The 27,912-nt window shown below is 42.8% G+C and overlaps 2 protein-coding genes and 2 non-coding genes across 7 annotated transcripts; 1 reads left to right on the top strand and 3 right to left on the bottom strand.

Annotated features, from left to right (window-relative positions):
* Positions 1-108: 108 nt before the first annotated feature.
* Positions 109-5,925, bottom strand: rpl37 (ribosomal protein L37). Its single transcript, XM_010864438.2, has 4 exons — positions 5,819-5,925; positions 4,883-5,018; positions 4,222-4,306; positions 109-223 (listed from the first exon to the last, which is right to left on the bottom strand). Exons 1-4 carry the CDS (start codon positions 5,819-5,821, stop codon positions 154-156), a joined length of 294 nt encoding a protein of 97 aa, XP_010862740.1. The 5' UTR covers positions 5,822-5,925; the 3' UTR covers positions 109-153.
* Positions 4,674-4,752, bottom strand: LOC114840914. The gene has a single exon (XR_003782906.1). It is a non-coding gene; the product is annotated as a small nucleolar RNA SNORD72 (small nucleolar RNA).
* On the bottom strand, positions 5,092-5,170 carry LOC114840913. The gene has a single exon (XR_003782905.1). It is a non-coding gene; the product is annotated as a small nucleolar RNA SNORD72 (small nucleolar RNA).
* A 5,125-nt stretch (positions 5,926-11,050) lies between the features above and the next one.
* st8sia5 (ST8 alpha-N-acetyl-neuraminide alpha-2,8-sialyltransferase 5) lies at positions 11,051-27,688 on the top strand. 4 transcript variants are annotated; one of them, XR_002197747.3, is made up of 10 exons: positions 11,051-11,800; positions 18,343-18,450; positions 18,808-18,903; positions 22,124-22,216; positions 23,080-23,166; positions 25,114-25,258; positions 25,352-25,464; positions 25,617-25,709; positions 25,983-26,582; positions 26,722-27,688. XR_002197747.3 is itself a non-coding variant. In XM_020053081.3 (9 exons), the coding sequence occupies exons 1-9, from the start codon at positions 11,655-11,657 to the stop codon at positions 26,443-26,445; spliced, it is 1,344 nt and encodes a 447-aa protein (XP_019908640.1). In that variant the 5' UTR covers positions 11,051-11,654; the 3' UTR covers positions 26,446-27,688. The 4 variants fall into 4 exon arrangements, 3 of the variants coding, with proteins under 3 accessions (XP_019908640.1, XP_012992620.1, XP_012992621.1); XM_020053081.3 differs by having other exon boundaries at positions 25,983-27,688; XM_013137166.4 differs by lacking the exon at positions 18,808-18,903 and having other exon boundaries at positions 25,983-27,688.
* The last annotated feature ends 224 nt before the right edge of the window (positions 27,689-27,912 follow it).

Genomic DNA, 27,912 nt, shown 5'->3' with positions numbered 1-27,912 from the left:
GTAAAAATCAAGAACATTTACCTCCAATTCCAATAGATTTGACTAATTTGACATGAAGAGCAGACAATTAAAAGAGTACATGAATATTGGCAGAAACCGACAAGACACCTTTGTCAACATCACATTTATTTAACAAGTAAATCCATAGTGTGTCTATGATGAGCTGGAGGCAGCCACTGCAGCCCGCTTGGGCTTCGGTGTGGTCCCTTCCCGGAAGCCATTCCTGAAAAAGAAAACATCTTTACATAACAGACTGGTGGAGCATCTCTATACTGTGTTCCGATCAACTCCCAAGGGAGAAATCTGAACAATAGGAATAGAAATAAACATTGTAATCCAAATCAGGATGCAGGACCCCTGTTACTTTAAACACAATCAAGAAATTGTGGTTTATAGTAACAGCGTAGTTAGAAACGTCACCAGGTTAATTTCTAGTTTCCTTTTAAGGAAAAAACAGTAACCTTTAGTACATTTTTAGTCTGGAACATGGGTATTCAGCTCATACCCTACCAGGGCCAGTGCCCGACAGTTCTGTTCTCATAAATTGCACCCAGCTGGGTTTCCAGGTCTAAATCAGTACCTGATTAGGGGGTTGTAATGAATGGAGTTGAACAGGTTTTCCCCAGGACAGAGTGGAATACCCCTGGTCTGGTTGGTGCATTGAAAAGGTATTCTTGGTTGGAATGCTATGCACACTATGGGCTCCATGGAACACGCCACACTGCAGCATTAGCTTGTCAACACGTGGACATCTGTTGGATTTGCATGCACCAACTACTGCCCACAGAATTTTAGAGAAAGGAGTCTGAGGCCAGCAGAGACCCAATAGTTATCTTCTGAAATGTAATCATGGACTATGTTAAACAAAATTTGACTATAACTTTGGATGTGTATAAACATTTTGGTTGTGAACCTTAAAAGGAGTCACTTTTAACTAGACATTTGAGAGTTTCAAATCAGCCTTTGGGGCTGAGAGAAAACCTGTTTTTAAAGAACCATGCAGCAGTCATTACAAACTTCAATGCGTTACATGTATTTGGCTGCCAGATTTAGAAAATTCACTCAGTTTACTCGAAAAGCTAGGGAAACAACGATATCTTGGCCAATCGCCACTATTGGCCAAATAGAACGTGATGTTGTTACAAAACCAGAAATGCATGGTTACAGAAGACAACCACAGAGGTTTCCCTTTGCCCAACGAAGAACAAGGCAGACAACATCAGCTGAGTCGGGCCTGAGGAGGCAGATTGGGTTATGACTGATGTCACGTCCATGCAAAGATGGCAAACATGTTTTTTAACAAGACAACAGCAACGTATTAATAGAGCCACAAAAATATAGCGCCAGAATATTGACATTAAATGGTTTGCGCTCATTATGCAGGCATCGGTTAAGTTGACAAACGTATCCATGTAGCATGTGGCTTTGAGGATGTGAAACCATCTATCTCAAGTAGAAAGTGGAACTGTCCTTTACACAACAGGTTTGGACATTTTAAGTAAATACCACAAGTAACTCTCGCTAGAACCCAGTTTCAGATGCACTTTTCCAAACTACACCATACACAGCAATAAGCTGGTATACGTGAACACACTGATCTATTCCAGGGCTTATGGGGCAACAGCCTGACCTATGAGTACAGAAGTAGGCTGTGTTTACACAGGGAGACCAACACTGGACAACCCTAGGGATGTGAAAACATAGTATGACATCCAGTAAACACATGACGTCTGGGTTAAAACATTGTTTTATGGGACACAACTAGGGCAGCAGCAATGGGTCATTTTGATAAGAGTTTAGTATACATGGATGAAACATTCAAATAAAAAACGCTCAGTCCATGTAGGGTTTCGGTTAACAATAACTAAAAACAAACATTAAAATCCAATCTACATGTTACCTTCTTAAAGTATCGCATCCAAACAACCATCAGCGAAAGCAATCTTATATGAGGGTCATTTAGACAGTGTTGTTTTGGGGAGAACATTGAATCCATCAGCTAGTTATGGTTCTCCCAGACTCAGAGGAAGTCAGGTCAAGTCTGACTTTCCATAAAGCGGTGAATGTATCACTTTCAGTATAATAGCGAATCACTGACAAAATAAGTGATGGTGTATTGTCTTTAAAAAATGGACACATTACATTGAGTGACAAATGCAGTAACATTTGAGTCTTGATTGGTCAGTAATGGCAGTTGAAATGCAAAATGGTGTTATTCAAAGAATACATTTTCAGAAACAGAACCCCAAAAAGCATTCCATACTGATAGGCCAGGGCTAGCCAACCCTGTTCCTGGAGAGCCAATGTCCTGTAGGTTCTCTTCAGCCTCATTTGTGACTAACCTGAGTCTGCCTTTCATCCAACTACTAATTAGAATCAGGTGTGCTGAATAAGAGTTGAGAGAATCTACAGGACAGTGGCTCTCCAGGAACAGGGTTGGCCAGCCCTGCTATAGGCTTTCATTGTCAGGGCTAAAGAATAGTGGATGTGCCCTCGGCAAAAGCCACATTTTAGCATATGGTTATAATATTTGCCGGACCAAGTACGCAGAGCCGGGCAAGAAGAGCGAACGTCTCTTACTGAGTGAGTGAGAACCCCTTGTTAAATAGCGTAGTGGTTAGAGAAGCGGACCTGCAAACTATAGGTCCCGCGTTCGTATCTCCTCATAGTCAAAACAAAGTACGCATTATGAATTATTACATATAGACGAAAACTTCACTGGCTATAACCTTCAGTATCTACATTACAGTAAGCCCGAAATAAATCAGTTTACAATTATATTGCAATTGTTTCTGGCATGGGAAAGTTCATCTTCAGTCTCAATAGCAATTGCTCAATTCTCATGACTATTCCTAGGAAGTTAGTAGATACTAGTGAGCCTATTACTGGCTAATAAGCAGTTAAAACAGCCAGTGGCAAAAGCCATATAGATGCCATAATAGAAGCTGTGTGTGGTGGAGATAAACTTAATAAGAAACGTTAGTTTAACACAATGCTCAATGCCGTCTAGTGACTAATGAAATGTGTGGTGTAGTGGTTAGACAGTGCCTCACGCGGAAGACCTGAGTTCCAATCTAGTGACATGAATGACATTTTTTAATTTAATTAGTGGGCCGCAATTAATCTATTAACGGTTATATTGCGACCATTTCTCGCGGTTCTTCGAAGTACGCACCCGGGCGTGCTTTTTGGGTCAGGATAGACAGGAACTCAGCTGGCTACAACATTGAGGGTAAGCCTAAACTAAAACTGATTACGGTTATACAGTATTGCAACGATTTCTGGTAGATTCCACGATTCTCTTGTCTTTTCACTTGATGAAAAAGTTAGTCACCTTTATTGATAGTGATTTTGTATCAATGTAATTCACGAATTAAAGAAAAAAGTACATTGTTATGCTATGAAATAGCTTTGGCAGTGTCAAGTTTAGTCTCGCTAGCAATTGCTCAATTCTTATGACTATTCCAGTAAGTTAGTAGATACTGGTAACGCCTATTACTGGCTAATACGCTGTTAAAACAGCTAGTGGCAAAAGCCTTACAGTTCATGGACGCAATTTGTGGTGGAGGCAATCTTAATAAGAAACGTTAATCAGTTTAACACAATGCTCAATGGTGTCTAGTGACTAATGAAATGTGCAGGGCTGTGGCGTAGTGGTTAAAGATAGTGCCGCTCACACGTGAGACCCAGGTTTGAATCTGGTGAGGGCAACAGAATTTACTCATTTTAATTGCAGGTCGGGTGAACTAGGCTTGCCTGGTTCCCTTTGACTAAAAACGCAACTTCAGATTTTACCGGGTCACTGTGTAGACGGGCTGATGGCTGCATGCTCAGAAATAACTCCGGTAACGCATGCAAGATTGTTGCGCTCAGAGTTGACGAACAAATGCATGCCAATAGTGGCAACATAAGTGACTAACAGACAGACGAAAGAGAATTTGACAGATTTTACTAAGTCAAGTCGTTTTAGACGAATAATCTTTGCAACCCTATAAGGAACACAGGTCTGTCAGCCATTGTATAGTTCTGCCAGCAATCCCCATTCCCCTGAAAACAGCAGCAAAGAAAAGGGACTGCACGGAAGGTGTTTCTCAGCCCTCCAGGACCAGAGTTTTTTTTTTTTACACCCATTATGCCCCTACTAAACAATCATGATATTCCAGGCATTTTAAAGAAAACCTGCAGGGCTCCTCCTCACACAGGTTCTACAGATCTGCTCACCTGAATCTGCGGTAAACCACCCTCAGGTGCCTCAGCCGACCAGACCCAGTGGTGTTTCTCCTCTTGGCCTTGGCGCTCCAGTTGTCTGCCAGAAGGGAGGACAGGTCAATACGCACAAAATGGACACAGGAAATTGAGTTGCAGTTCCAAGCTTCCACAACTAATGCAGAACAGACCCGAGTTCATTTTAATTACATGTTGAAGCTTAATATATTTTTAACGCACCCAAGGGGTGTCATCCAACGTAATTACACACACAAAATATTAATTTAATGATTAACAGGAGTCCAAATTAAAAACAATGATGTCCTTGGTACATGATGGAATTATCCCCAGGGCAGACATGGGCACACAGGTCAACAGCAAATAAGGGACCAACACTCAACACACCCGTTACACCCAGAGGTCAGGCCGAGAGACACCACCCATCAAACATGCCGGGAGAGGTTGTGGTCTTGTCTCAGTCACAAAGCAAGAATCACTGACATTCATATGTTCAGACATTTGTATTGAGAACATCACGGACAAGACACCAGTTGACGAAACCAAGCGGTGTCACGCGGCACTGTCAACCCCTCCATCCCCGGTGTCACATCTCGGTAACTACACCGCCACCTGGAAGGCACCACAGGGTCATCCACATCAAGGAACGGGCACTTACAACGCCGCTTTCGCTTCTCAGGGTAACCGCACTTTCCGCATGACGACTTCTGCAGATGGTAAGCCTTGGATCCACAGCGGCGGCACAGAGCGTGCGTCTTATTACGCCGCTTTCCAAAGGACGACGTTCCCTTTGTCTGAAACACACAGTACCAAGCGGTTAGCCCAAGATCAGTCATCCTGGATGTGCGCACGAATGGAGAGGTTGTGGTCTTGTCTCAGTCACATAGCAAGAATCACTGATATTCATATGTTCAGACATTTATATTGATAACATCACTGACAAGACAATCTTTACAGAAGTATGTTCTCCATCTGATTATATGGTTTCCTTACTAGGTAACCGGAACTAACGTGTCTGGCCAACTTCCTAGCCACTTGGCTAACGTTAACAAGAGTCACCTCAATGTTTGGTTCTGAAAATATACTCAACTAGTTAATTGGCAGTGACACAAAACCCCATTAGCGAACAAAACTGCAACATTCACCATGTAAGTCAAATTTGGAGCTGGCTAGTGGAACCAATTGTTGGCTAGTAAAATTGAAAATTTAACTTGTGAACAATCTCATAGCGCACACAACGTCCTAATTCGCGCTTAGCAAAGTTTCGTGCCGGTTAACTACGGCAAGCTGTATCTTTTTTTCAAAATGTATATAAATCATTCTTCGGAACCCGAGGCATCCGAAATGTGCTTTCATGTGTCCATTATTTTTGCCGGTAACAAGCTAACCAGCTAACTGAACAGGCAAATTAGGCAGCAAGCAGCATCATAACGCAAACCCATTTTTCTACAACATTCAACGTTTATTCAAAAACAATCTTGGTAAAAAACTATTGTCGGTGATTATATGTAGTAGGGCAATACAACGTCGTGTACAATAAAGCGATAAATAAATAGATGTTCTAAGATACATTACTGAACATTTTTCAACTCACCATTTTCCTCCTGTGGGTGGGTGGTAAGAGACCGGAAAAGGCCTTGGTGTTGCACTAAATTACAACCGCCATTTGCTCGGTGTAACAGTGAAATGAGTCCGCTTTAATGGGATAAGCGTTTCTTTTAATACCAACAGAGATAACTTGTAATGTTAAATGAATATACTATACTCATGGCCAACGCTTTTCTTATTAATGCACCCTTTCTTTTCTGCTTTGACCAATCCCGTCATGCCTGATCAGTGATTACTCTAACGGATAGAAAGGGGAACCAATTGAAATATTATATCTGGACTATTTCTATTCTGAAATTATTAGTGATGCATAGGTTTCTTCTTTAAGCCATTACGATAAAATTCATGACTGCAGGCCTACATGAACACCATACAAAATGTACACGTTTTAAAAAAAAACAAAAAAAAAAACATCAGGGACATTTATTACGAGCTGCTAGACATGTACGCGGCTGACAATTAACTGAACATATCTTGACTAGTCAGTATGTCATTCTTGGTTTCGTGTTTAATCAGTGACACACTACATTTTTATTTTGAATATGGCAACATGACACATCCTTCTGCAGTATTGCTATGATGCAATCCCTGATGGAGACCCCTACCCTATCAGCCAATCACTGTGGGCATAGTAAGTAAGTATGCTTGTTCTTGGAACACATCCATAGCAACATCGTCAACTCCGCCCTTTCTCGTAGCTTATGATTTCTCCCCATTCCTTAGTAAAAGTTGGTCTTAACAGATTTATGAATCAGTATAAAGAAGAAACTCTTAGCTAGGAACTTTTAGTGCTGTTTAGGAGTCCTCCTAGTGGTAAGATCAAATGTTTTGTGAATACCCTGATGTGTTCCCAACATCATTTGCTTTTTAATGTAATATAATTTCTAGCCACAAGATGCTGCCATTCAGCTGCTGGTGCCAACGAGGAATCAATCTAAAGCGCTGCAGTTTTATCTTGTCTGCCCTCCATCATGGGATTGAAACGTGCTTCATAATGTAACATTACAGTTTAAAATAATTATTGCTGGGTATCTGCCATTTCTTCCTAGATTAGCAAATAGGAAGGAGAGAAGACAATGATAGGAATCTACTTCAGACAAGTTCAGGTGGAACCATGAATGCGGACACAGACAGACCAGTGAGTTCTACCCTGGCAAGCCCACTTGGCTCCCGGAGGTCAAGCCTGGTGGATGGCGCCGAACACAAACATTTAACATTGAAATACCTCCTGACTGTTATCATTTGGTGTGCACGACCCCACAGGCTGAGCAGCTAGCATACTGAAGCCTGGATGAAGCTCATCCACAAACGCCATACCCCAAATAAAATCACTGTGTAAAAGATAAAGACAGTTCATATGCTTTTCCTATTGTTTCAAATAATTTGGAAACTGTCTAAAACCCTATGATGTATTCATAAGACGATGTATTCCTACATACAGGGTAATGAGTACGCCCAGCCTCCTATAAATCAGGCCCAGCCTCCTACACATGGGTCAGAAGGAAGTAAATCATTCATGTGTAGGATGGCATGCTCCCAAAGAGTACACTAATAGTCTACTGAAAATAGTAATTCCGTGTTAAATCAAATAAAATGGGTTTTGGCCCCATTCACCAACATATTAACCTACACCCCAATACATAACCCAGTCCATAGGATGCTTGACTTTTTATAAATCCATGGGTCAAGGAATTATAGGGATGTTTGAGAGGTATACAAAAGTACTTCTCTAGGACCATATTTGATCAATATACCTTTTGAATAAACGGAACCCGTTTATTCAAAAACAAATTTGTTGTCCAAATTGTTTGGTTTATTAAAATTACATTTGGGTGTAAAGCACGTATAAAGAAGTCTGCTGATGGAATGAACAATACCTAAATGGATAACCTGAAAGGATACCTTAGGGAGTTTCTCAAACAAAACGGGTGCCAGCCACTCAGTTTGTCTTAGGACTTCAAAGCAGAAAAATCACAGCCTGGCTGACCTGGGATCCCCATTGATCACCACATCTGGTAATACTTCAAAGCATAGGTAATCAACCTTTTCCTCAGGGACCCCCAGCCGTTCCATGTATTTGATCTATTCCAGATGTAGCACACCTGATTAGGCTTGCTAGCTAATCATCAAGCCCTTGATTTGTGAATGAGCAGTGCCTGTTCAGGGATACAAGATAATTGTGAAACATCTAGAGGTCCCTGAAGAGAGGGACAAATACCCCAGCAGCCCGGGTTCAAAGCAACAACACTTACAATTAGATCTTTGAGCAGCCAACTATATTTTTACATTATATCAAGAGAGGAAGTCTGCCTTCCCTAGTGTGTATCCACTAGCGAGGTTGAATACCCATTAGACTACAGTTTTTTTACTGTCTGCCTTTGAACGTACAATTCAGGGCAGGACAGACAAGCAAGAATAGGCTGTACATTTTAAGGAATTTCACCATGGGACAGCCCAGAAATCTACTCCATAGTTTATGAATATAAGAGGGCTGAAAGAGGCAGAGGCTAAAAAGGCTTCAGAAATAACCATGTGGAATTGCCAAAGCCTACACTTGGTCAACCATTGAGGTTGAAGATTCCAAATCCTGTTGAACATTGTCCTTTTTTTCCCTCACTGGTTATCGCAACACTATGGATGATACACAGTGTTTGGAATATAAGAGCCATATAAATGTAAAGAGTAATGGAGAGTGGGCCTGTGACCTTCAAGAAAGAAATGGAATGAGATTCAAGGATGCAGATCTGGTGACATTTATTGATTGCCAATCCAGGATGGCGTAGAAAGGTGTGAACATGCACATCCAATTCGTCAGGTGCAGGACAAAAAAATGGTGGTAATTATAGAAGAAAGTCTGCAACTGTGATAGTGCTCCTACAAAGAAATGTAATAAAATAAAATGCATCAATTGACAACATTTTCGATCCCAAACGGACCTGACGAAGATCCGTTTGGGATCGAAAACGTTGTTATTTTGTGCGTTTTGTTGCATTATCCAGGATGGCCTCACATACTGTTTGAAAATCTTGGGTAAACCCCACTGTGGTACTGATAGGAAGGTCGGGAGACGCGAGTACACACTTAAGTTCAGAAAACACTGAAGAGCTAGGCAGGCAGTCCCATTATTACAGTGCAATCACAGTCCATAGTCACATAATGTCACACAATTTCTGTGGAACCAGCTGTCAGACTATGAGCTCAGAAGATGCCTGAAACCTACCTATTTGAATAAGGCCAGTTTCAGAGCAGCTCCACTTTGATGGGTCAGTGAGAATCTTTTTTAGCCCCTTTCACTTACTTGTGGAAGAACAGAGAGTGTAAAGTTCCCTTGGCTTTCATCATGGGCAAGGCCAGGATGGCACAATTGTAGCCCGGCACCATAACATGAAAATGGAGCTTACAGCTGTGAGTTTTGTGTGGACAAGATGATGAGAGACACATTGTAGACACTTGAACCATCAGTTTCTGGACTGACAGCACATTGATGTTATGTCATAAAGGAAAATGCAATGTTTCCAGCCATTATTCTTGAAGGAGTCGCATCCATTTGGGAAGCCTATGTTTTGTCTCATTGGAGATGAGAAATCCTAGCTGAATCTGCTGACTGCATCTCCCGAGGTGTCTCAAAAAAAGTCCCCTTGAAACATTTGATGGATTTCAACACCAGACTTCCTAAATATCCTCACAAACTCTAAACGTTTTTGATGAAGTTGTGAAGGGAGATGCACTGGTGAATGTCTATGGGGCAGAATGTTGTCACTGTCAACAAACTTTACCACTCACTACCTGTACTGGCAACTCCTCAGAAGACCGGTTGTTCCTAAAGCTTAAAGGTGCAGCAAAGCAAGCCGGCAATCTTGTGGTTAGAACAAAAGCAATGAGGAAAATAAGAATCTGACGGAGAAGCAGTTGAAGACAAAAGAACACTGTTCAAAAGGTTTCCTGTGACAAGCTTTTGGATGCAGAAGTTAGACAGGAGGATTTTTCCGGGAAACAGTAGCTCCTTAAGAAAGGTTCAATGGTAAAAAGAAATCTAGAAAAATACTCTATGTAGTTTTATTGGCAATTGGAGGTTGTTCAAAGTATTAAATGCTAATAATTGCCAATAATTGTGGCACACATGGTTTTGTTAAAAATAATTATTTCTTGATAAATGTAATTAATAATAAATTTACTTTGATTAATGGTTGGATGTTTCATTGTGACATTAAGGTAGTTGAACTACCTTTTTTACTCATGTTTACTAGGGGTTCAAACAAGTTCTGCAGGGCACATTATGCTATAGCAGCTTTTGAAAGACATTGGATGACCAAAGCCAACTTCTATATGGAAAATTATTTCTGAATGTGTTGTATGCTGATGTCAGAAGAATAGTTAGTGAGCAAAAGAGATTGGATTTTTCCACTGGGAGGACAAAGTTGGGGTTGACTATATTGGTTCCATAGAGACCAAAAAAGGATTTAAAAGTTTTTAAACAATACTTTTTATTTATTAGAATTTAATAACAATAAAATGGAAAATTCCAAATACCTTTTGGATTGTTTATACAATTGGTAGTGTGCAAATCTGATAATAAGATATATTAAAGGTGAAAATGTTCTATGAATTAATTTACAGTTCCTGTATATGTATCTACTAACATGCATGGAGATGAGAAAGGTTTCTGGGTGCACTACAGCTGGAAAGAAACAGGTGTGGATGAGAGGATTTTTTTGGGTTGTTCATCACTGACATATTACATGTACATTCGAGTGATACATCAGGTGCTCTTATCCAGACATACATTGAACACCGGTTGAGATGGCTTGGTGGAACCACCACGCAAGTCAATACTGGAACACACACCGACTGGCTTCCTTCTGCCTGCCAGAGGAGGGAGGGGTCAGCACTAATCTTCCTCGTCCTGGAGCCATGTAGGACCTCGAGGTAGGACAGGTAGGACACGATGAGCTCGTCACCATGGACAACTACAATGTCTTGCCTGCCTCCTGTGTCTCATGCCCGCCACGCCCCCGCCCCCCCCCCCCCCAAAAAAAAAAAATCAATTAAAGAAATTATTACGGAGTGACATAAATAGAGACATAAATAGAGACAAAATAAATAAATAAATAGGCAGAAGAGTATAGAGGGAGAGATAAATTGATAGAGATACAGCAGAGATGAATAGAAAGTGAGAGAGAGTGAGAGAGAGAGAGAGAGAGAGAGATCATAAGCATCTATGGACAGGTCTGCTGAATTTGAAAGCTTCAGTTATCATCACCAAAATGGCCATTCGCCGCATTCTTTTTGTCCTGATTTTGAGAAAATAGCTTTAGTTTAGATTTGGTAACTGTTTACAACTGACAGTCATGTTTCTGCAAAGATCACATCCGCAAGGTGTGTGGAACACTGGTAAATGAGCCCGGAATAGTCTATCTACACTGCCTGCCATTGCCAACCACGGTCCGTCTAACCCCTCGAGCGCTCACGCATGATCTCTGAGATATGTCAGGTATTTTTTAACGAATCATTTCATGTTCTGTGTAAGCTACCTTCAGCTCTGCGAAATACCAGAAGGTAGATTATTTTTATGCTACAATTTGTAACCAAATCACTCTCCGGAATCGTAGCCTACATTTCGATGATTTCTATTTATAAGGAGGCAATGCTTCTCGACCAAGACGGATGCGATCTATGCTGTGACCGCCACGAAGGGTAGTTGTAAAATAGCGTAAAGACGTTTGGACAATGTCATTTCTGGAATGCTTTCACAATAAACCTGTGTGATTGATTGTGAATGCTGCGGCGAGAGAAGGCTAATTTAGTTTTTTTGGCACCAGCGGATGCTGCGCCGAAGAATGGGATACTCCGACCCCTCGTCGGGTAGAGATTTACTCGGCAATAGATCGCTTTGTTTTATATTCATTTGTGCATTTGGACTGGTAACACTTTTACAACAGATTCTTTATGGCAAAAACTACATTAAAAGGTAAGAGTGAAATGTACATCTTCCACAAGTAGCCTATTGGCCCAAATCAAATAATGTGCCATTCATCTGAAGACTCGTGTTATAAAATGCATTATCTTCAAAGTAAGGGGCAGCCTGTTATTTGTCATTTAATTTTGTACATTTAATGGCTCCGTTATTCGTAGCATTGTAGAAGGCCTTAGACTGTCATTGTAATTTATTGTAAATGTGGGAGTAGTGGTTGTGGTGATTGCTGCATGGGGTGGTGGGGGTTGCCGCGGGCGGGTTGGGGGGGAGGGGGGGTTTGAACCTGATGGCTGAGAAGAACAATAGCATTTAGCCTTCCGTTTTTCCAGTGGCATTTTGAAACTATGGTCATGTTGGATATTTTTCACATTCATACCATACAGTGGACTAGCCGTTTACGGTCGGGTACTTTCTTTTTTCATATATATCTTTATTTGATATTCAGTTTCAGCCTTATCTACTGGTCACACATCTTCTTACATAAGGCTTGGATATCTGCTGATATTGTAGGGAAAACAACTGTAAGGATCTGGTTATGAGATTATTTAAATGTTGGTAATTAAATTCTAATGTCACAGGGATTATTGTCATGTTCCATAATACTTAAGACATGTCAGCATACCTGATATATTTTTCAACACCTCCACAACCCCGTTGACTTCTCTATAATCACCTGGGATGTTTTTCATTGTGAGACGAGCAGATGCGGAGAAGCTGAGACACTTTCCTTTTAAGATACAGATACAGAAAGGAAATGAAATAACACATTAAAATGCTCCTCCCCCTCTTCCCATGCAACCGCAGAAACTTCAGACAGTGCATTATGGCTTTGCCTTACAGCAAACATACATGCGCTGTGCTCTAACTGCTCTCCCCCCTGCCCAAAGCCCCTTCACCTGTGTGTCCCTCACGCTCGGGCTACTCTGACAACACCCTGTGGATTCATGGCATCCACACCCTGGGGCTGAGATGGCATGAATCCAGCCCCGGCAGTGGCTCTACCTTACCTACACCTAATATCTACCATGTCTGCCAGCCTGCCTTCCACTCCTAGCACTCTTACTGGGAGGGGGGGGGGGCTGTAGTCTGCCAGGCAGTGGGCCACAGCGGCAGCCATTTTGCTACACAGTATCTGCACACCTCGGGAGAGGGAAAAGAGAGGAAGGGGAAGAAAGGAGAGGAGATAGAGAGAAAAGAGAGAGAGGAGAACAGAGCGAGGAGTGGGAGAGCAAGAGTGTGTGAGAAGGATGGACAAAGTGTGCAAATGTGCAAAAGAAATGGCGAGAGAGTGTGTCATTGGGAATGATGTCACTGTGAGATCTTCCTTCCCTCTGCCCCCCATGCTGAAACCATGACAACAAGTCAGTGCAGCGGGTCCAACCCCCACCATCCCCTTAACACACACACACACACGTACACACGCACACATATCCCAGACAAATGCTGCCTGAGTTGTCTATATATGGGTCTGAATCTTATGAGATGATCTAATGCCCCAAAGCATTTTAATAAATCGTCTTTTTAAATGATCAGATTCTTTGTAGGTGTAAAAGATTGTATTAGAGAAGGCAACATTATAATGCCACTAGAAGCACAGTATAAGAAAAACTAACAGTACTTGTACTTTAATCCTCTATTACTTCAAGACTGTTTGGCTTCATTTGCCAGATGTAGACAGAATTAAGTTAAGGGGTGCTATATTGATCTTTTTAATTAAGCTTTTTTTAAACTGCTGTTTTTCAGTGAATTTGTCAAGCTGATGTTATTGCACAATTGCGAATAATAATTTCTTGAATTCTTTTTTCCAAACAATGAAGACAAACAACTCTGTGGTCTTTTGAAAAACAGAAAAAAAAAATCTAAATGGAACTGACATCCAATGGAAATCAAGAAGATGTATACAGTTAAGGAAAACAACTCATATCTACGTATAGGGCTCAACCCATGCCAAAGCAAAGTTCTGTGGTTTAAGGTCACGATGTTGGAGATGATGACATAGGGGGCCTAGAGTTCGGAATGTAGGGCCAGGAACTGGCTGCTGGTTTGAATCCCAGATCAGACTCGGTGAAACATCTGTCATTGTGCCTTTATAGCAAGCGCATAACCCAATTTGTTGATGTAAGTGGCTCTAGATTAGAACTTCTGCTAAAAGACTTAAGTGTTTAAAAAACAGTTATAGGCAATATAAGGTGACAGAATTAACCCAACAGCTGTTGTCAATCGCATAAAATAATTTATAGGTCCATTGGTGACGCTCTTACAGCACTGTGGCGTTAGAGAGGAAGGCTTAGGGCTCATTAAATAATACACAGTGACCCATTTTATGGACCAATACATGTACTATATTATCTTCCCTGATCTCCACTAGACTCGGAGAGGGTGTCTAAAAATACCAGCAGCAGGCTGGATACATGTGACATGAAACAGTCCTGGAGAGGATGTTACAAAATCCACTCAGAGATAACAAGTAGCTCACCTAAGATTTGCGGATGAGGGCAATGAAATGTTCAATTCTTTGGATTGAGCTCCTCGTTATTGTTGGAATCGCAACCCCTCCTCAAGACATTGTTTTGCAAGGACTCCTAATTTCAGCATGTCCATTCTTGATACGTCTAGCATATAATTGGAACTGAAGAAATTGTTTAATTGAATCTGTACCTAATAATTCTTAGCCAAAGCTCAGCTATTAGTATGTCGATTGCCTACCAACCTTCCCATAGAGGAGAGGGAATCAGAAGGACTTTGACTAATGTCTTCATAAATAATTGACCTGGGCATATTGACTATTGAATCTCCATGTTGAGTAAGCACTTAAGAACCGATTATGAGTTGAAATGATTACCATGGTGATTAATGAACATCTAGGATATTATTCCTGTTCTACTATCTAAACCCTTAGTCTGCCCCCTAGCCATGTTGCTTTCTACTCCAGACTAGACAATACTACCGTGCAAAATGGAATAGAGCTCTCTCAGTCTAATAAGGTCCCTCTTCTAGTGAACTGATGTTGTGTTGAACTGAGGTGCAGATCTTATTTGAAGGGGGAAAAAATACATGTTTTTTTTTGCATAATTTGACATAGAAATTAGCAAGCTGACAACCGAGGCTTAAGACAGCAGATGTATTGATGAACTCAAAGCGGATGGGAACAGTGACATATGCAATATTAACCTCTTGCCCCTGTGACATCATCAAAAAGTGTTTTGAAACGGTGCATCCCTCTCAGGGATGACTGATGGCGTGCTGGTGCGCCGTGGCCACAGTGGCTGCAAACGCTTATTACTTTAGGAGCGTCACGCAGCTCACCCGCAGGCTTTAATCCATCTCCGGTTTCAACGCACTCCATCCTGACTGCAGGAGCCACGGGCAGAGTGTCACTGAGATCTTTAAGTGGCTCTCTGAGATGCCAAACGGGCCTGCAGTATTGACAGGAGGCCCAAAGTAGTGTTTGTATTATCACGTAATTTGTCTTTAAAGAGAGGATACACAGTATAATGTGAGATTATACGCCGGCGGACTGTCGTAATACACTTTACTTTCCAAAATCACTTAGACCAACCGAAATCACAGGATTATCTGTAGACAATAGTCTGAATGTTCAAAGGGATTATTATTTGTATTTGTATGTTGTTTTTTTGGCTTAGAGAGTTATGACATCCTGTTAGACTAACCACAAAACAACAACATTTGATTTGGATATTTATATTGATTTGCCCTTTGCAGTGCTGACTATATTAACTAAATCCAACTGTGTTACCCAGGGCATTACCAGCTTCTATATCCATGAAAAAAGTAAGCCTGTTTTTACTACTTAAAATGATTTTGTTACTCAGGGTGGAACATGTCCCATCCAATAGGAAACAGGCACCATGCACCTCACATTGATGGTAAAGGCTTCTGTGTGTCCCACTAACAATTCCTCTGTTCTCTATTTAGCCCATTAAAATAATGCTTTTTTCCAATTGTCAATAAGCATAAAGTGTCCAATCATACTCTTTTATTGGATACTTACTTTTATTTAGCATATCTTTTTTTTACGTTTTCAGATTTGAATCCAATACCTAATATTAACATATTTTTATATTTATTTTGTTATTATTTTACTCTTATTTAAATAACAATTTTATTCACCTCCCAATGACCTGTGATTTCTAGGTTAGCTTACAAAACCTTATCAGTTTTTATCAGTCTCACATCACTGTGGATGATTTTTGTCCTACTCTTTTATGCAGAGCAACTTTAAGCAACCTTTTGAGAGTTATTGAGCTTGAAAAGCTCCTTGTAGTTTCTGCCCCTACATCTCAATTGGGTTTTGGTCTGCATACCACATTATTGAGCCCACATGGGTGTTCAAGCATGCATTGGTGGTTTTATTTGTTGAGGATGCTTTGCTTCCTAAAGACATGGACAGTTTGCAATCATTTTAGGAATCATGGGTAATGCTTGGTAACAAAGAATTCTAAATGGTGAAGCACACCTGGTTTGTGCAGAGAGACAATGATAAAAAACACACATACATTTGAATGAAAAAAAATCTAAAACCTAACATTTCCAAATGGCCACAGTAAATCTTCAGACATAAAACAAATTGAGATGTTGTGGTAGGACATATAAAGAGCAGACCATGCCCAATGACCCACAGTTGTCGCTAAGTCAATAAGTAGCAATGCCTTGAAGAGTGGACCAAAATGTCCTTGCAGCGATGTGAAGCACCAATAAACAACCAAAGGAAGGGTTTGCGGTTGGAGTGATCGCAATTAAACGTGACCCAGCCAGTTATTGAGGGTAGGGCGGGCAAACAGTTTTCACAGGGGGGCACTGGATGGGCGTATTTATTGTCAAAATATTCCCAAAAAATAAAAAGCAAAAATCATAAAATGGGTCAATTTACACTTGGCCATAGTGCTGTAGATTGAATGAAACCCACTAAAATGTTGAATTATTAAGGGGTTTTAAACCTGTACCAGACAACAATTGGGTACTAATTATCATGCACACTCTTGTTAACCCAAGAGTGTTTTCCATCCCATTGCTCTGCAGCAGAGATGGCATCAGATACTACTGTAGTGTCTACATCTCATGATATCCTCAGATGTGAGGAACCAATGCCAGCCATCCCAGATGGCAAGACCCAATATGGATTTCCTTATTCAGCTGCATCTGAGGCTCGGCTTGGACCTAGTAGTCCCCTTCAGACTTTTAGCTGGCTCTTTTTTTTTTTACCATTGTTTTTTCTCAATGTAGCCATTTGACATACAATGTAATTGCGTACATTTTTACAATTTATTCATTGCTTTCCTTTTTGTCCACTTCAGCTAAATTTGATATGCTGTACATGAAGTGGTGGCTAGGGTGTTTCATTTGTTTATTTCAAATGTATTTCTGAGGGTCACTGTGCCTTTTACACTCTAGGTATAGGGTGCACTTCCACCATGATTTCATTCTCTAGGTTCATTCTAACCATGTTTGGTTTGGTATGATGCTGATCCATCTGTGTGTTTGTGGACTGCGTGCACGCATGGGAAGTGTTAATACAGAAGCGTGAGTGTGTTTGTCAGCGGTGCAACGCGGTTCCGTGAGGGTGCCCCCCACAAGATCCAAGCAAGCCCCCAAAGACAGACCCATGTCCACCATGTGACAGTTACCTTTTAAGAGTTTTACAATTTCATTGCTGCAGCCTAACAGAGTTTGAAACGAGGCAGAGAGAAACGTTTGCCTTTTCTTAGTTCCTTTCCTGTAATTCGGAAAGTTTTGAATGAAAATAAAGATAATTATGAAAGGGGATTGTGGGTCACCCTGTACACTGCGTGGCCTGCAGCGTGTGTGTTGTTCCCGTGGTCTGTGTGTGTGTTTGACTGCAGCGTGTGTGTTGTTCCCGTGGTCTGTGTGTTTGACTGCAGCGTGCGTGTTGTTCCCGTGGTCTGTGTGTGTGTTTGACTGCAGGGTGTGTGTTGTTCCCGTGGTCTGTGTGTGTGTTGTTCCCGTGGTCTGTGTGTGTGTTTGACAGCAGGGTGTGTGTTGTTCCCGTGGTCTGTGTGTGTGTTTGACTGCAGCATGAGTGTTGTTCCCGTGGTCTGTGTGTGTGTTTGACTGCAGCGTGTGTGTTGTTCCCGTGGTCTGTGTGTGTTTGACTGCAGCGTGTGTGTTGTTCCCGTGGTCTGTGTGTGTGTTTGACTGCAGGGTGTGTGTTGCTCTGCTGGTCTGTGTGTGTTTGACTGCAGCGTGTGTGTTGTTCCCGTGGTCTGTGTGTGTGTTTGACTGCAGCGTGTGTGTTGTTCCTGTGGTCTGTGTGTGTTTGACTGCAGCGTGTGTGTTGTTCTGCTGGTCTGTGTGTGTTTGACTGCAGCGTGTGTGTTGTTCCCGTGGTCTGTGTGTGTTTGACTGCAGCGTGTGTGTTGTTCCCGTGGTCTGTGTGTGTGTTTAACTGCAGGGTGTGTGTTGTTCTGCTGGTCTGTGTGTGTTTGACTGAATGACTGTACGTTCTCAGATAATTAAGCACAATAAATCCCAAATAAACTGCCTCATTTTCTTACTAGTTCGCAACAGTTTAGCCGACTCAAAGGAGACGAGACAGGAAATTGGACCGGCCCTGTTAATTTCTCGGATGATGGATCTCTGAAGCCTGCCAGAAATGGGAAGAAAAGGTACATTTCCAACGTGATTGACTGACTGTACAACACCCCTGTGAGAAAAAGAAAGAGAGACAGAACATGGCATTTGCTGCTGATGACCCAGTCCCCTGCATGTGTGACCTGGGGTTAGAAGCCTCCACTCGCTATACATTACCAGTGTAACCAACAAACTGCTGTACTAACTAACTGGTAGAGAAAGTCAGTCAGAAACAAACACATACTTAAATCATTTTTTTTATTTTATTTTTTTGCTTCTGCTTGTCTTGCATTTCTGAGGAGTCCTAGCTGAGATGTGTGCAGGGCTGATGTTGACACAGGATGCACTCACACTGACATTTAACTCTAACTTACCTGTCTGCATGTTGACAGATGTTTCCGTCAGAATTTTCAGCCCGATTCACAGAGCTCCGTAATAGTCACACCCTGCCTAGCCGATATTAAGAAGAAAAAAAAACGATCACAAAGGTAGGCCAGTCCGAAGGCATTTTAAGTACTTTTACAGAAACCCAAGAATGCCTCTTTCTTTTTCATTGGTCTGAAAGGATTAAACTGTCATATATTGTCAGTGGTGGTTGCACTGCAGATTTGCTCTTGCATGCTGTCTGAACCCTCCCACTCCTTGAACCCCCACCCACCCACCCCCCTCCGTGACCCTTGAACCCCGACCTCCATCCCCCTCTGAGAAGCCGGTTGGACCATGGTTTTCCTGTTAATGTACTGGCTTCTCTTCGTACCTCCGTGTCTCATTCAGCACCCATCCCTCCGGCGCCTTTCTTCCTCCGTGTGTTCATGTGTTGTGCAGAGCTCTGTGTTTACATCATATACATAGGGACACATAATCTGTCTGCTCCCCTAACTCCTCTTCTCACATCTGCATTGTCTCTCTCTGCGACCCCCCCACCCCCGCCCCCCCCCCCCAAGTTGACCTGTCCTTTTGTTTTCCTCTTATGAGAAGATACAAATATGACACCTTTCCCAGCAGGTCTCTGGCTTCAGCGCTCCGACGGCCTAGAATCACACGCTGGTTATTAATAGTCACTCCTTGGGGCTGTCGTGAATGGCATAAAGCCGGCATGGCGCGGATGATCTGAAATGACGCTCAGAGTCGTCTTCTGTCCTTAGAAATAAACCAGATTTCCGTTTGAACTGGAATCCTGCGTAGTATTTCTATGTGAGCGTTACTTTCAGATGCGACGTGCCGCTGTAGGCCTCTTCAGTACAGTATCTCCTCGATAACAAGCCAATTCAACACACTGCATCATCAGATGGATGTAGAAAACCCGTTTCATTGTTCCTTACTCACTCAGATCTTTCCCAGCATCTGGTTCAAACTTATTTTTCTGTCCTGCCATCCGTAGTCTACTTTTGTGTTTCACGTCGTCTCATTTTACTTCAACTGCCACATCAATTTTATTTATCACATCAGTCGTATTCTTTTTACTAAGATTCTCCACATCATCCTAGCTCACTTGAAAAAGATTCTACAAAGGAATTCACTGGCGTTGCTCATTGTGATGCCGCCATATTGGATTCAGCTAAACCACCCCTAATCCAGTGGACAAATGTTGACATCTAACTTCATATTGGTGGCATGTTGTAGTTGTAAACTCGTTTTCTGATATAGTAGAGCTGACTTCATAGAACCAGATTACAACCAGGTTAAGAAATCATCAACATTGGGCCCCCATACTACAACCAGATGAATGGATATTTAACTGGTTGAAAAAAAAAAAAAAATTGTATTCAAAAGGTCACACATCCCAGAATCCTTTTGGTTGTGAGTTACTATAGTGGGGTACTTAACATCCCCATTTCGGATTTTACTTTTAAAGATGCACCAGATAGAAAACACCTTCTCATTAAATACAGTATCAGGTATTTGAAGCCCTTAGCGCTCCTCTTTTTCTGCTGTTCCTGAGACTGCAGTTGGCTGTGGTCAGGCAAGACTCCACCAGCTCAGGCACCAAAGTGGGCAAGATTTTCCAAAGCTGATATATGGATCAATAGCATTGTCCATTACAAGCCTATTTAAATACACCCAAAGGAAAATTTGACACCCCCTTGTGTCTTTCTGCCCAGCTTGACAGGAAGGGAGGCTTTTTTCATCAGGCTTTTACAGCTGCTGATGCATTTAAAAGGGAGAAGATGCAAAATGGTATTCAGGAATCCTTTCTGTCATATAAACATATCTATATTTTTTAAGTACTTCAATTTCCTTCTCTTTAACCGTGATAGTATTTGTCTAAAATTTTACACAATCACTACCATCATTTCAAACAGACATTTTTTGTTTGTTACGTAACCATTTTGCTGTATAATGTTTCTTTATCAGTTTCTTTATATATTTCCTTGTTAAGAATACCCTCAAGACTTTAAGCCTCTCAGGCATGTAAAGGTTGTCCTGTCAGGATTTCATAATATGACATCTACAATAAATATTTTAATGGTTCACTGAGTTCCAAATCAAATGGTTTGAGTCAAATGGTTTGAATGAGAATGAGGACAGTGAATGTACATGATGATAATATGTGTGTTCATGTGCATGTATGTATGTGTGTGTGTGTGTGCGCATGTCATAAGTAGAAATGTATGACAAATTATTTTCCTCATTTTTATTTCAACATGCGAAGAGATCTGTAGACAAGGCAGATTATGTTATGGTTATTTCACACAGGGACTGATAAACCAATGAACTCGGGCTACCCAGCGAGCAAAATGTGGCGCGTTAACGCTTAACGTCGTAATTGTCCGGTTGTAAATTGGTTGAGAAGACATCTTATAGCCAGATTACAACCAACCAGGTACAGGCACCAATTTGTCACGGGGGAAAGACGTCATATTTTGGCTGTTATCTGGTCACAAAATCATATTTCCATAAAACAATCAGACGAAGAGGCTTGTCAAAAGAAGAAAAGAAAAAACTCCTTGCACAACCAGCATACAACCTGACAATAATGACCTAAAACATGTCACAGCGACGTCACCGCAACCAGTTTTGCCCTCTGGGTAATTTTTCTGTGGCTCCCCTGGTAAGACAGATACGCCCACTTCTGTGCACCCTTCACTGGCGTCGTGCTGTACAGTTCACTCTAACATACTGTACAAATCATAACACGCAGACACACCTTATCCATGATAAAGGTTGTGCAGTCTTAGGTGCTCCTGCCATCAAGATTTAGTCATGTTTACTCACAAATTACCACAATATGTTTCTACCTCCCCGTCCTCCTTTTTCCACTATGTTTTTCACACTCCTTTTGTTGTTTGCAAGGACTATTTTTGTTATAGAGAATGTCAGTGTTAATTGTTGTTCCTATGTGAAGTCACAGTTCCCATGTCAAGTCAATACAATGTAATGAATATTTAAAATCTCCTGACAAATCTAAGAAATAGTACCACAATCTGTTGAACTTGTGGTAGCTGGTGACAAATAAAACACTCCTGGAATGGATCTCCGGCCCATAGGAAATAAATTGCAAACGCTACTAAATGCACAACATTTTAAAATTCAAGATGAATATCAAGAATCCATCTCACATAAAGCATAGCTCCACAACCATACTGAAACAAAGCGTGTCGCTCAGTGTATACAATCTTACCACGACCCACAGTGCTGTGTCCTGTCTCCCAACCTGTTCCCTATCACTGTTGATTGTTGGGTGGATGACTTTGACTATCCTTCCAGGTATCTGGACACGTACGACGGTTCCTATGACTACAACTCCACCGCCTGCAAAGAGCTCAGACAGGAGATAATGGACGTCAAAGTCCTGACAATGTGAGTGTGTCGCCTGGGTCCACGACGCCTCGACGGGCCATTACTATGTGTGTCCGCTCCGCTTCCCGCTCTGAAATCAGTCTCATTGGCATCCGGGTAGGAAACGGAGTCTGTGCGTGTGACGCCGACGCTCATTTCTTTCGATCGCCATGTAATGACATGACAGCGTTGGGAGAACCGGGGCGAAGGCGGGTGGGCGTGAGGCGGATTTGGAACACATCAGCGGCAGACTACCACTCTTAGAGCCGTCTCCCGCCCCCATGTCCTCTGGGCCAGAGTAGCTAGTTATGACACCTGTAAGGGGAGCTTGCTGAGGGGCAGGGTGCCAGACCAGGCAACAGACAGCAGCCTAATACCCAGGAGTCACAGTGACTGGCTCTGCTTACGCTGCATTCAGCCCTGTTGCTGCTGCCCCCCCCCCCACCCGCTCCCCCGCGCCCCCATGCCCCCCCCAACCATCAAGACGAAATGTCAGTTCAAGGGGAACTATTCAGAGACATTCTATTTCTAGCCATCGCCAGTTTCTAGTGAAGACGGCGGGCCTGCGCTGAGAAGTAGTGAAATCCTTTGCTATAGCATCCAGTGCCATTTTGTCACATTTCACCTTAGCGTGTTTTCAGTATCCACGTTACAGAGCAATACCAGGTAGAGTGATGCATTGTTGTGGTTTCTGTAAGTCCATCCAGGTCCATGGTCACATCTATCAACCTGTACAGTTTTAATCCCCTTCTTGTAAGACCATCTATGTGCCTTGGAGAACTGTCCCTGTTTCCTATAGAGCACATTTTTAAATATGCAATAATCCCTCTTCTCTTTTCTTGTTTGACAAATGTTTGTGTGGGTTTTGCCTGCCCGTCTGCCAGGGTAAAGACGTCGGAGCTGTTTGAGAGATGGAGGAACCTGCAGGTGTGCAAGTGGCAGCAGAATGTGGTGGAAACCAACAACTTCAAGTAAGCACAGTTCTCCTCAATTCATCGCCAAGATGGTGTTGCAGGTTGTTTTTCACTGCACATCTCTAAAGATGTGTTGCCGTTTCCACAGCTTTACTTATCTGGGCACTTTCATATGATACAAAACAAAAGACTTGGAATGCAACCAGAGTCTGTAGGGATCACACGCTCAGTCCTCCTTTCCAAGATAATGTTTTATGATTTTACCACACTAATCCTGTTCAAAGGAGATGTTTGTGGTCTTCTACATCCATCACAAACTTTGGCCTCCCACCCTGTGGGGATACTCAGTCACAGCCAATCCATCTGTAGGACTGATCACATGGCTTAGATGCTTTGATAGCTTTCTCTGTGTAGCCTTTGTGTGTAACTGTGAATATATCCTTCTAGAGGAACTTTCTTGGTGGTCTCCAATAGGATGTCTCTGTCACGGCGTTGTAACGCACCCTCCTTCCTGTTCTCCAATAGGATGTCTCTGTCACGGCGTTGTAACGCACCCTCCTTCCTGTTCTCCAATAGGATGTCTCTGTCACGGCGTTGTAACGCACCCTCCTTCCTGTTCTCCAATAGGATGTCTCTGTCACGGCGTTGTAACGCACCCTCCTTCCTGTTCTCCAATAGGATGTCTCTGTCACGGCGTTGTAACGCACCCTCCTTCCTGTTCTCCAATAGGATGTCTCTGTCACGGCGTTGTAACGCACCCTCCTTCCTGTTCTCCAATAGGATGTCTCTGTCACGGCGTTGTAACGCACCCTCCTTCCTGTTCTCCAATAGGATGTCTCTGTCACGGCGTTGTAACGCACCCTCCTTCCTGTTCTCCAATAGGATGTCTCTGTCACGGTTTTGTAACGCACCCTCCTTCCTGTTCTCCAATAGGATGTCTCTGTCACGGCGTTGTAACGCATCCTCCTTCCTGTTCTCCAATAGGATGTCTCTGTCACGGCGTTGTAACGCATCCTCCTTCCTGTTCTCCAATAGGATGTCTCTGTCACGGCGTTGTAACGCACCCTCCTTCCTGTTCTCCAATAGGATGTCTCTGTCACGGCGTTGTAACGCATCCTCCTTCCTGTTCTCCAATAGGATGTCTCTGTCACGGCGTTGTAACGCATCCTCCTTCCTGTTCTCCAATAGGATGTCTCTGTCACGGCGTTGTAACGCACCCTCCTTCCTGTTCTCCAATAGGATGTCTCTGTCACGGCGTTGTAACGCACCCTCCTTCCTGTTCTCCAATAGGATGTCTCTGTCACGGCGTTGTAACGCACCCTCCTTCCTGTTCTCCAATAGGATGTCTCTGTCACAGCGTTGTAACACACCCTCCTTCCTGTTCTCCAATAGGATGTCTCTGTCACGGCGTTGTAACGCACCCTCCTTCCTGTTCTCCAATAGGATGTCTCTGTCACGGCGTTGTAACGCACCCTCCTTCCTGTTCTCCAATAGGATGTCTCTGTCACAGCGTTGTAACGCACCCTCCTTCCTGTTCTCCAATAGGATGTCTCTATCACGGTGTTGTAACGCACCCTCCTTCCTGTTCTCCAATAGGATGTCTCTGTCACGGTGTTGTAACGCACCCTCCTTCCTGTTCTCCAATAGGATGTCTCTGTCACGGTGTTGTAACGCACCCTCCTTCCTGTTCTCCAATAGGATGTCTCTGTCACGGTGTTGTAACGCACCCTCCTTCCTGTTCTCCAATAGGATGTCTCTGTCACGGCGTTGTAACGCACCCTCCTTCCTGTTCTCCAATAGGATGTCTCTGTCACAGCGTTGTAACGCACCCTCCTTCCTGTTCTCCAATAGGATGTCTCTGTCACAGCGTTGTAACGCACCCTCCTTCCTGTTCTCCAATAGGATGTCTCTATCACGGTGTTGTAACGCACCCTCCTTCCTGTTCTCCAATAGGATGTCTCTGTCACGGTGTTGTAACGCACCCTCCTTCCTGTTCTCCAATAGGATGTCTCTGTCACGGTGTTGTAACGCACCCTCCTTCCTGTTCACCACCAAGAGGAACACCCCGGCGGGCACGAAGCTGAGATATGAGGTGGACACCAGCGGCATCCTGCCCATCAGCACTGAGGTCTACAAGATGTTTCCTGACGTGAGTGTTCCACCTGTAACAGGCTATCGTCCATGTCTGAAGGGATATAAACCGCACGCCGTATTTCTGACACGGTTTCTGTCTCATTGAAAGGACATGCCGTACTCCAAGTCCCAGTTCAAGAGATGCGCGGTTGTTGGAAACGGGGGGATTATCAAGAACAGCAAATGCGGGAAGGAAATTGACTCGGCAGATTTTGTGTTTAGGTACACTGCATTTTCTTACCGTAGTGCGATTTTTGTTTCTTTTCTGTTGGTTGGCAGATATCAAACGGCAAATAGTGTATTTCATTACTTTAACTCTGTTTCAGTCTCAGAAAGTGTATTGAATAATGTGATTCATTCTCCCTCCTTTGAAGATGCAACATACCACCCATCAACGAGAAGTATTCAGCTGATGTAGGCTCCAAAACTGACCTTGTTACCATTAATCCCAGCATTTTAACGGAGAGGTACCGGAAGGCCATGTGTCACACACACACACAGACACACACACACACAGACACACACACAGACACACACAGACACACACACACAGACACACACACACACACACACACACACACACACAGACACACACACAGACACACACACACAGACCTAAAATGAAGTTACAATAAGTAAAACGTTAAGTTCTGCACTCACATCTGCTCCAAACTCACGAAACCCCCCCCCACCAGCCATTTGGACGCTCTATAATCCCTACTTCCTCTTCAACCTGCCAGATTCCAGAAACTGGAGAAGTGGCGTCGGCCATTTTACAAGGTCCTTCAGAACTATGAGAACTCGTCGGTGGTCCTGCCGGCCTTCTACAACATGCGGAACACGGACGTCTCCTTCCGGGTGAAGTACATGCTGGACGACTTCGACTCCCAGAGGGCCGTGTTCTTCTTCCATCCGCAGTACCTGCTCAACGTCCAGCGGTTCTGGAACGTCCAGGGTGTCCGCGCCAAACGCCTCAGCAGTGGCCTGATGCTGGTGACCGCCGCCATGGAGCTGTGCGAGGAGGTCCACCTCTACGGCTTCTGGGCGTTCCCTATGAACCCCTCCGGCATCTTCATCACGCACCATTACTACGACAACGTCAAGCCCCGCCCCGGGTTCCACGCCATGCCCCACGAGATCTTTAACTTCCTGCACATGCACACGCGAGGCATCCTCCGCGTGCACTCGGGTGGCTGCACGTGATTTTGCAAGCGGAGCCAGGCCCCCCCCCACCACCACCACACACACACACACTGCAGTGCATAGTGGGAAGACATGATTTGCCCCTTTTTTTTGTCTGGACGTGTCACCATTTTGCACTCCGGTGTCTTCATTTAAAGGTACAATGTTTTTTTTTATTACTGCTGACGAGAGATAGTCTTTTAAACTTACACGCCGTGTATCTGTGCTCTCCATTGTAGCTACATTTGTTGAAAGTTGCTTGCTTCAAATGCTATCCTTTCTCTTACACTCTTCCAGAATGAGCAACTCCACTGACCGCCAGTATTGCTGAATCTTATAATGTAGGTTGCTTGTTTTAATGTTAAGTGGTCTTTCCTAGTGATGTCGTTTCTGTGAAATCTCAGTGGCTCAGTGGTTCTACTTCTGTACAGAGGTGTGGGTTTAAAGTTTGATCTCAACATTGCACAAGTATTTACACTGAAAAAGGGCCACTCTGTATGTCCCTTACATCCTGTACCATGTCTTTGACACTTCCTCTTTTTTGGTGTGGCAGCTTTTATTTATGCCTGTGTAAAAAGCCTGAACACTATTGATGTTCGAGTCTAAATGTTCAAATGGTTTAGTTAGAAACCTTTAGTTGTCCAGCTACAGTAACCTGTTTTATATGGGTAAATATTTAATATAAAAAAACATTGTTAACACTAACCCAAGAGGACCTTTTTCACAGGCCCACTTTCTTCTGTATAACAAACTTGCCAATCACTGGAAGATTTCCTCTGTGATTTTTGATGTGAACTGGTGAACTTTTAATTGCTCATTGTTTTTGTGGACAAAGGTGAGATTATGAATATTTTATAATTGTCACCATCATAGTCAATTCTCTGACCTTGTTATCATAGTAACATTTCATAGTAAAATCTCTGACCTCTGATCTCTGTCCTAGTCATGCATCATAAGTAGGGCCAGGAGTATTTACACACATTAGTCTAGGTTCAACAATACAAGGTTAAGACTAGAGGGATTCTAATATCCAATAAGTCTTTGTGCCACTATTTGACAAGGGACCAGCTTCTGCGTTTGCAACGACTGGGAGTGAAGGGTAGCAACAACATGATTTTAAGTCAACATGATCACCAGTTTTAAGTCAACATGATCGTAGTGAATTTCAACAATTTACTCAGCTAACACATTAATCAATCAATCAAATGTATTTATAAAGCCCTTTTTACAACAGTAGTTGTCACAAAGTGCTTTACAGAGACACCCGGCCTTAAACCCCAAGGAGCAAACAACAGTAGTGTTGAATTTCAGTGGCTAGGAAAAACTCGCTAAGAAGGCCGACATTTTGGAAGAAAACTAGAGAGGACCCAGGCTCAGAGGGGTGGCCAGTCCTCTTCTGGCTGTGCCGGGTGAACATATTAAGATTAAAATTGTAACAATTAATAAATGCATGTGGGCTGAGTCCAGAGTCTATTTAAACTTAGTCCA

The sequence above is a fragment of the Esox lucius genome, chromosome 14 (assembly GCF_011004845.1).
Source record: "Esox lucius isolate fEsoLuc1 chromosome 14, fEsoLuc1.pri, whole genome shotgun sequence".
NCBI classification, from domain to species: Eukaryota; Metazoa; Chordata; class Actinopteri; order Esociformes; family Esocidae; genus Esox; species Esox lucius.
Note: the sequence above shows the minus strand (reverse complement) of the source record. Positions and strands in the feature narration are given on the sequence as shown.